The 9,106-nt window shown below is 34.7% G+C and overlaps 2 protein-coding genes across 3 annotated transcripts; one reads left to right on the top strand and one right to left on the bottom strand.

The window, feature by feature from the left end:
• Positions 1 to 557: 557 nt before the first annotated feature.
• LOC145040740 (uncharacterized) lies at positions 558 to 3,330 on the top strand. The gene is made up of 6 exons (XM_078988645.1): positions 558 to 956; positions 1,074 to 1,445; positions 1,539 to 1,723; positions 2,068 to 2,293; positions 2,641 to 3,166; positions 3,251 to 3,330. The coding sequence occupies exons 1-6, from the start codon at positions 558 to 560 to the stop codon at positions 3,328 to 3,330; spliced, it is 1,788 nt and encodes a 595-aa protein (XP_078844771.1).
• Positions 3,331 to 7,094: 3,764 nt separating this feature from the next.
• Positions 7,095 to 8,814, bottom strand: LOC145043741 (ribulose bisphosphate carboxylase small subunit, chloroplastic-like). 2 transcript variants are annotated; one of them, XM_078992484.1, is made up of 3 exons: positions 8,590 to 8,810; positions 8,325 to 8,459; positions 7,095 to 7,507 (listed from the first exon to the last, which is right to left on the bottom strand). In XM_078992484.1, the coding sequence occupies exons 1-3, from the start codon at positions 8,752 to 8,754 to the stop codon at positions 7,274 to 7,276; spliced, it is 534 nt and encodes a 177-aa protein (XP_078848610.1). In that variant the 5' UTR covers positions 8,755 to 8,810; the 3' UTR covers positions 7,095 to 7,273. The 2 variants fall into 2 exon arrangements, with proteins under 2 accessions (XP_078848610.1, XP_078848611.1); XM_078992485.1 differs by having other exon boundaries at positions 7,279 to 7,507; positions 8,332 to 8,459; positions 8,590 to 8,814.
• Positions 8,815 to 9,106: the final 292 nt, after the last annotated feature.

Raw genomic sequence — 9,106 nt, 5'->3', positions numbered from 1 at the left:
ACCCTCCACCCTACCACTATATTTCATCACCTGCCAACAAAATTGGAAGAAACATTTAAACAAACAGGTGATGGGTGTGAGCAAAATTATCTTTCAAACAACTGAAACTAACACCAATGTACAAGAAGGCAATAGTAATGGTTAAGCAAATATATAACACCAATATTCATGGACTCTACCATGATAGTAGTTTATTTTCTAATTTAACAACTCCCCAAACACTTCTAGTTTTGGTGTTTCCAACAAGCTCTAGGCCAGAATAGTAAACAGAATGCATTTCGGCCTAGAAACTTACCATTGAATGTTAATGGAGTTAGATCAAACCCACACAAACAAATTTTCCAAAAGCAAACCAAGAATTATCATGGAGCTCCCATGGTATTGATTCCACCTAACAAGCATATTAGGAATAGAATCGTATATCTTTCCAAATTGGCAATCAACTATAATCTTGTTTTAAATGGTATGACAAGGGGAATGGTCGAAGTTGGTATCCATATCTCCACCACAAACCCTAAATTTCCCTACAATCGAACTGGTAAATGCTTTTTTTGGATATGGGTGACTCAATCCAGCAGATGTCTACTAAGTTTGCCAAGCTAGAGAATTTTGAAGGCGTCGATTTCAGGCGTGGGAAGAAAAAGATGCACTTCATGCTAACCACTCTGAAAGCAGCATATGTGCTGACTACTCCAAGACAAGTAGAGACTACGGAAGGTATTGTTGAGACGGTTAAAAAGAAAAGAAAGAGACAGAAGTGGGACAATGATGACTACATCTGCAAAGGTCACATTCTGAACGGTATGTCTAATGCTTTATTTGATATCCATAGTGAAGCCTTGTGTGCCAAGGAGTTGTGGGACACTCTTGAACTGAAATACAGTACTGAGTATGCCTCTAGCAAGAAGTTTCTAGTCAGTGACTTTAATAATTATAAGATAGAAGATTCAAGATCTGTAATTGAATAGTACAATGAACTCCTTGGCATATACGGTCAGTTTAAACTGCACCGTATGAATATGGATAAATCCATTGTTGTGTCCACTATCATTGACAAGCTGCCTCCATCCTAGAAAGACTTCAAACATAACTTGAAACATCAAAAGAAGGAACTGTCATTGGTTCAACTTGCTAGTCCCATTCGTATTGAAGAATCTCTTCATGTGAAGGAAAGTGACAAATCTGAAAAACCCAAAGGAAAAGTTGAACCTGGACAGCCCTGGGTTCGTATGGTTGAAAACAAACCAAGGAACCAAAACCACAAAGGACATGGAAAACATAAGCAGGAACATGTCCCAAGTAACTCCAACAAAAAAAGAAAGGATTTTGTTTGTTGGAGGTGCAATCAAGTTGGGCATTTTAGACGTGATTGCCGTGTGAATTTGGGCAACAATGGTGTTGGAAACAGTGGATCCAATGGGAAAGTGAACGGGTCTTCGGCCCAAGTTAAAGGAGGTCAGTTTTTTACTAACTTTGATAATTCTAATCAGAATTATGTTTATTATGTTTCATTTATCCCTGAATCATTCTATGTGCAGGATGATGATGTTGCTTGGTGGATCGACTCTGGAGAAACGAACCATGTATGCAAGGATAAACATATGTTTGAAACATTAACTCCGCTTGAAGATGGGTCGGTGCTGAAAATGGGAGACGATTCTTTTATTCATATTTGTGGTTTAGGTGTTGTGTGTCTTGAATTTACTTCTAGAAAGACAATTAGGTTATTGATGTTTTGTTTGTTCCCATGCTTCGCAAGAATCTTGTTAGCTCTAGTTGTTTGAATTCTGATGGTTTTAAACAAGTTATTGAGTCGGATAAGTTTGTTTTGTCTAAGGATGGATCGTTTGTTGGCTTTGGATATTTAAATAATAGAATGTTTCGTTTAAATATTGTTGACAAATTATTACCTATTCAAAATTCTACATTTGTATCTTCTGCTTCTAATGTTGATAAATCTATGCTTTGGCATGTCAGATTAGGCCATGTCAACTTAAGAAGGATGCATGATATGTCAAAAGATGGATTAATTCTAGCCTTTGATATGACATCTGATAAATGAAAAAGATGCTTGCTTACAAAAGTGACCGAACAACCATTTCCTAGTGTTACTAGAAATTCAGCTGTTTTGGAACTTGTACACAGTGACCTGTGTGATTTTCACTCCACTCCTTCTTTGGTAAATAAAAAGTTTGTGGTCACTTTTATTGATGACTACACTCAGTTTTGCTATGTGTATTTGTTGCATTCTAAGGATGAAGCCTTAGATAAATTCAAAATATACAAAACCGAGGTGGGTAATTGCAATTGGGAATTTCGGTTAAATGTCTCAGGACTAATAAGGGAGGTGAATATATGGATCCCATATACTTCCAATCGGTGGGTATCATTCATGAGACCACAACACCTTATACGCCCCAACAGAATGGTGTTGCTGAACACAAAAATCGAGTTTTAAAGGAAATGGTAAACCTGATGTTATCTTACTCGGGATTGAGTGAAGGACTCTGGGGAGAGGCCATGTTAACGGCCTGCTATCTATTGAATATGGTTCCAAATAAAAGGAACAAAACAGTCCCATATGAACTTTGGTTCAAGAAAAAGTCGAATTTGAGTTATTTTCGGGTTTAGGGATGTCAGGCAGTTGTAAAACATACCGAGACCAAAAAGAAAAACTTGGTAGAACATGGAATTGATGGTATATTCATTGGATATGCTGAAAATTCCAAGGCATATAGGTTTTATGTAATAGAACCTAATGATTCGGTTTCAGTTAACACTGTTATCGAATCGCGGGATGCAATTTTTGATGAGATGAGATTTTCATCGATTCAAAGGCCTAAGGATCTAACTTTTGGTGCTAATAAAGAGAAAATTTCAAAAAGTCAAGATGATGGTATCGTGCAAGAACCACAAGATATTCATAGAAGCAAAAGAGGCCAAATTGTTAAAAATTTTGGATCCGACTTCCAACTGTACTTGGTAGAAGGTTACAGGGATGAAATTAATCTTGAATACTCTTATTGTTATAGTATTGAATATGATCCTAAGACTTATCAAGAGGCTATGGAGTCTCGTGATAGTGCCTTTTGGAAGGAAGCAATTGATGATGAAATGTCATCAATTCTTGAGAACAACACATGGGTGTTGTCTGATTTGCCTCCAGGTTCTAAACCACTTGGTTGAAAATGGATTTTCAAAAAGAAAATGAATGTAAATGGGACTATTGACAAATTCAAATCCCGATTAGTCACTCAAGGTTTTAGAAAAAAAGCCGATATTGACTATTTTGATACGTATGCTCCAGTTGCACGTATTTCTACTATTTGATTGTTGGTTTCCTTGACAAGTATCCACAATTTGGTTATTCACCAAATGGATGTGAAAACAACCTTTTTAAATGGTGATCTTGATGAGGAAGTTTACATGAAACAACCAAAAGGTTTCAATATGCCCGGTAAAGAGCATATGGTTTGTAAACTTGTCAAATCTTTGTATGGGCTGAAACAAGCGCCTAAACAATGACATCGAAAATTTGATGAGGTGATTTTGTCTTTCGGTTTCAAGACAAACCAATGTGAAAAATGTGTTTATAGTAGATTTGATGATGCTACTAGAGCTGGAGTGATCATTTGCTTATATGTAGATGTCATGTTGATTTTTGGTACCAACCAAAATCAAGTGGATGAAACAAAGAAATTGTTATCATCCAAGTTTTCTATGAAAGATTTAGGAGAGGCTGATGTAATTCTTGGAATAAGAATTAAGAGGATGAACGAAGGATTTATAATGACTCAAATTCATTATATTGAGAAAATTCTCAAGCGATTTAATTTTATCGAGTGCTCTCCTGTGAGTACTCCTATGGACCCAAGTGTAAAATTAATGCCAAATAATGGTGTTCCTATTTCACAATTGGAATACTCTAAGGCTATTAGTAGCTTGATGTATGCCATGACAAGTACCGGACCTGATATAGTTTTTGTTGTGGGTAAGTTGAGCAGATACACTAGCAATCCTAGTGCTCAACATTGGCAAGCAGTGAATAGAGTTTTTAAGTATCTCAAGGGAACCATGAATTATGGTTTGAGTTACTTGGGGAGTCCTTCGGTTTTAGAAGGTCATTCAGATGCAAGTTGGATTACCAATATGGAGGAACATTCCTCAACTTCTGGTTGGGTATTCTTGCTTGGGGGAGGTGCCATTTCTTGGGCTTCCAAGAAGCAATTTTGCATTACAAACTCAACAATGGAATCTGAGTTTGTTGCGTTAGCAGCTGCTGGTAAAGAAGCAGAGTGGCTAAGGAATTTAGTCTATGAGATTCCTTTGTGGTATAAACCGATATCACCTATTTCTATCCTTTGTGATAGTGCTGCCGCTTGACTAAGGCATATATCCAGGTTTATAATGGCTAGTCTAGACAGCTAGGTGTTAGATATAGTATGATTAGAGAACTAATCATGAATGGTGTGATTTCGGTTGAGTTTGTGAAACCACAACAAAATTTGGCAGATCACTTGACTAAAGGTATGACAAGAGACTTAGTGCACAAGTCTGTAATCGGGATGAGATTAAAGTCCAATTAATTCTATAATGATGAGACACCCAACTCCCTCCTAATATAATGTTAAGAGTTGAATTCAATGTGGAAAGCTTATACTTATAGATTGGAACACATGAAGTATTCATCCCAGGTATGTGTTTGGTTCTGCAAGTTAGCCAGGTTGAAGTTTAACTTCTTAATAATTCCTTTGATAAATGTGTGTGCAGATACATGAAAAGGAGTTACCTACGTGATTGTGAAGTGTAGCCACATTTCAAGAGGTTGTGGACTTGACTTTGATACGATCATGAGAGGATTTGGACACGGCTTTATAATAGTGTCAAGTTGTATTATGCTAGAAATTCAACAAACTAGTATGTATTTTACTTTCTGGTATTCAAATGGGTTGATGGGTTGAATTCTTAGAACACCCTGATTCTCGAGTATTTTGCAAATGTATGATACTAAGTGGAAATTCAATTGTTTCGATATTTTCATTATGTACTAGTTTGGTTTGTTTGATAAAGTTTATGATACTAAGTGGAAATTCAATTGTTTCGATATTTTCATTATGTACTAGTTTGGTTTGTTTGATAAAGTTATGTTTGTTCAAGGGTTAAACTAAAATGGGGGAGGATTGTTGGTGATTTTAGCGTCAACATGTCATTTTAAATAACTGGAACCAACATGTGAGCTAAGGGGCTTCATGATTTGTACTCTAATATATGTACGGGGTTATGTGGAGTGCACGCATGTATAAGATCAAGTAAGAAGACAGTTCGACGACTAGTCGGGGGCACCGCCCCCGGGTCCGGGGTTTCCAAAGGGGCAGCGCCCCTTTGGTGGGGTGTAGGGGCCGTGCCCCCAGCAGGGTCTAAGGGGCAGAGCCCCTGGCTGGGGTTCAAAGCAACTAATGACGGCCCAACCCTAAATCCTCATTAAATCCGGATTGACATTAGTTGCTTCCAAAGCTAATGAAACTCGTTAGTTTTTGGTAACCCTAAATCCTCATTAAATCCGGATTGACATTACTTGCTTCCAAAGCAACTAATGACGGTCCAACCCTAATGAAACCCTAATTGTGTTTAATATATAAAGAGCTCTTCCTCTCCAGAAGAGGGTTATGATCTTAAGCTCTCGTTTTCATCATACTTTCACAAAATCCTCTAGCATATTGGCTTATGTTTTCTGTGCCTAGAAACGTAAGTGTCCACTTGGAGTATCCTAAGCTGATTTTTTTATAACTCAAACATTGGTTAGAAATATTAGTTCGAAAAGTGATACCATGATCCAAGTTGGTATCCAGATCTCCACCACAAACCCTAAATTTCCCTACAAAAGATGAATGTGAAGTTGGCTTGTCGATGATGTCCGAAGGGAAGCGGTTATTGGCCGCCTAGACCAATTGGCTTCAAATGTGTATATCGACTAGAAGAAGAAGAGAAGTAGGGAAGTAGTGGCTAAGAATGAATTCTACTTTTCTTTTTATATAGTTTTAGTTAAAGAAAAGGTAAAAGAAATTAAAAAGGTGAAAAGGTTATGAAATTACCACAAATTTTAGAAACAATACAGATCATGTTCGTAAAAAAATTTAACAAAGAATAGAGTTGTGGCCTTAAATAGACTATTTATGTAATTTTATTTAATTAAAAGAAAAAAAATTAAATACTCTCATTTTTTTTCCGGTTATCATTAGTATAAAATTATGATAGGTAAATGCTCCTACCATTTTTCATACTAATCCCCCTATTCATAGAAGTATGAAGATTGTAGTTTATGAACACGTGTGTCAAAAATGGTTTTAATTGATATTTGTTTTGATACATTATAATAGCGATTAAAGTTAACTTGTCATGAACTAATAGTATATGGACCATGGTTAACTTTCTAAACTAATGAACATTTTAAATTTTATTAAAAATGAAAGGCAGAAAAAGCAACTAATAAACGTCTTATCCATTATCATATCCTATTGAAATCGTATCCATAAATTCACCCATCAAAAGGTCCCATTTAAAAAAAAAAAAAAAAATCTTTCACATCATATTTAATAAAAAAAAAGTCTTAATCATTTACAATATTTAATACCCAAAATCTGTATTATATTTTATTAAAAGTAAATAAAATATGTTCTTAAATTATTTATAAATTCTATTTATGTTTATCACCAGATTTAATCGTTGACTTTAAAAAAGAAAGATAACACGTACCAGATAGTGCTATGTTAGAATCACTTTGGTCATATTAACTTATTTCATGAAAGTCTTTCTATATTTAAGTATTTAACATTTAAAATTATCGTTTTTTTATAACGACCGAAAAATTATATTAAAAACTAATTAAACGCTAGAATAAACATTATAAAGAGGACAAAGTTAAAGTTAAATTTTAGAACCAAACCAACTCATGCAATTTTTAGTTTCCCGCTCCTATTATGTATGCAAAAAAAGGTCCGAGTCTTCATTTTAGTGGTTTACAATTATCACACATCTAAAACACAATTTAAATTAAAACAATGCACAACTGAAACATAAGGAGAAGGAAACATACATTTAACGGCAAATAAATATTTTATACGGGTTCCTTAATCCACCTCATACAAATTCAGGAATGAACAACGAAACAAACAAAAAATCTGAAAATCGACAAATTCGAATATAAGTAAAAAGAAATTTATGAAGAACCCTAAAGGTTCAACAAACACAACCCATTATAACTAGATTAAACCGCTTAGAGTACGCCCGGGGGTTTGGAAACAATGAAACTGATGCATTGCACTTGGCGAACATTGTCAAATCCGATAACACGGATGAAGGCATTGGGGTACTCCTTCTTGCACTCTCCGATCTCCTTCATAACCTGAGCTGAGTCAGTGCACCCAAACATAGGCAACTTCCACATTGTCCAGTAGCGTCCATCATAGTATCCGGGGGAGTGGTGGTGCTCACGGTAGACGAAACCGTGCTATATAAAGACAAGTATATATACCACCCAAAAACGTTAGGTTTACTCTACAATTGTAATTTTTGATTATTCAAATAATTAAAATTTCTGAAAATGAAATGATGTAATTATTCCTAATTAAATCAAGGTTGGTGATAAATTTTAAGTGGCATGCATGTACATGAGACTTGAGAAGTTAAAACACTATATAAAAAAACAAATTGAGTTTTTGCGGAGGGTATTGAATTTAAAACGATATATAAATGTTATCCGTCATTATAAGCCATTTTTACAAATAAGTAATAATTGCTTGTTCATTAATACTTATCTATCATAGACGTCCAAATTTTAGTCAAAATTACATAAAATCATTGGTTTATTAATCATACACTTAAATATATACCATGAATAACCAATTTACCAAATTCAACGATTTTAGCAATTAGCATGTATCATTCATTTTATAATATTTTAATGCTTGCAATTTTTTTTTTCATCTCAACAATTGAGATTTTACCTTTTTAATTTTTAATTTTTTTTTGGTTAAATAAAGTGCGAAACAATGCAAACTTTAAAAATATGAACTAATAACAACCTAACAAAAAGAGTCTAACAATTTATATGCAAACAAAAAGTAAGAGTTATAAGTATAAAGTTGCCTCAAAACATATATGGGTTTTAAAAAGTTTTTTCATTTGCAAGATTATAAATATGCATTGAAACTATGCTACGAAAAATCAAGGTCATCAAATTTTTAGCATACTTTATGATAGATGAAAGTTACTTTTAAAATGAAGTCATTAAATTATAATAATTCAGAAAAAGATGAGAAATCGACCTCCAACTCAAATTCCAAGCAAGGAACCCATTTGTTGCGGAGAAGGTAGTCAACTTCCTTAGCCAAAGAAGCATCAGATAGAGGGGGCAAATATGAAAGAGTCTCGAACTTCTTGAGCCCTAGAGGTGGCCACACCTAAACACAAAATCATAACTTTTAAATTATTTTTTTATCTAGAACAAGATAATTATGTAAAAAAAATGTTCTTTTTTACTTTAAAATCGAACTATTTTGTATGTATATATGTATATATATGTGTATATACCTTCATGCATTGAACTCTTCCACCGTTGCTTGGAAGGGAGGAGAAGTCGTTAGCCTTCTTGGTGATAGGGAAGGCAGAGTTGGACTTGAGGCCGGTGAACGGAGCCACGGCTTGAGCGGGAGCAGCACGGCTGACAGTGGCTACTGCAGAGGAGATCGAGGCCATTTTAGTAATTTTACTTTAAGGCTACCCTTTTCAAATTCAGTGACTCAAAACAGTTTTCGTAGCTCTATTTATAATAGTTGTACATGAGCAATCCCTTTGGTTTAGGGCCACGTGTCAGTTGCACATTGCTCAAAAAATCTTATCTCATCTTTTCAAGGAGAGGCATGGACGGTCAGTGAGTGTTCTTTTCTCAAAAAGTAAATTACATGAATGGTCCTTATAGTTTAGGATAATTTACGTTTTTGGTTCCTAATTTATATTTTTAATTTAGAAGATCCGTTATTGTTTGTTTTATTATGCGTTTGGTCATTGTCTTACTTAAAAGAAACTATTTTGCCATTGATTTTTTAAT

Source organism: Lactuca saligna, chromosome 4, assembly GCF_052625555.1.
Source record: "Lactuca saligna cultivar CGN05327 chromosome 4, ASM5262555v1, whole genome shotgun sequence".
Classification (NCBI taxonomy): Eukaryota; Viridiplantae; Streptophyta; class Magnoliopsida; order Asterales; family Asteraceae; genus Lactuca; species Lactuca saligna.
The sequence above is the reverse complement of the archived record's forward strand: the minus strand, read 5'-3'. Positions and strand labels throughout refer to the sequence as shown.

Excerpts from the sequence above, each read along its gene's own strand:
- LOC145040740 (XM_078988645.1), top strand. The coding sequence starts at position 558 with ATGGGTGACTCAATCCAGCAGATGTCTACTAAGTTTGCCAAGCTAGAG. Across the intron at positions 957-1,073 it reads AGATAGAAGATTCAAGATCT|AAAGACTTCAAACATAACTT; the intron begins GTAATTGAATAG and ends CCTCCATCCTAG. Across the intron at positions 3,167-3,250 it reads GTTGTCTGATTTGCCTCCAG|TCACTCAAGGTTTTAGAAAA; the intron begins GTTCTAAACCAC and ends AATCCCGATTAG.
- LOC145043741 (XM_078992484.1), bottom strand. The coding sequence starts at position 8,754 with ATGGCCTCGATCTCCTCTGCAGTAGCCACTGTCAGCCGTGCTGCTCCC. Across the intron at positions 8,460-8,589 it reads GAAGAGTTCAATGCATGAAG|GTGTGGCCACCTCTAGGGCT; the intron begins GTATATACACAT and ends TTTTGTGTTTAG. Across the intron at positions 7,508-8,324 it reads GCTTGGAATTTGAGTTGGAG|CACGGTTTCGTCTACCGTGA; the intron begins GTCGATTTCTCA and ends GTCTTTATATAG.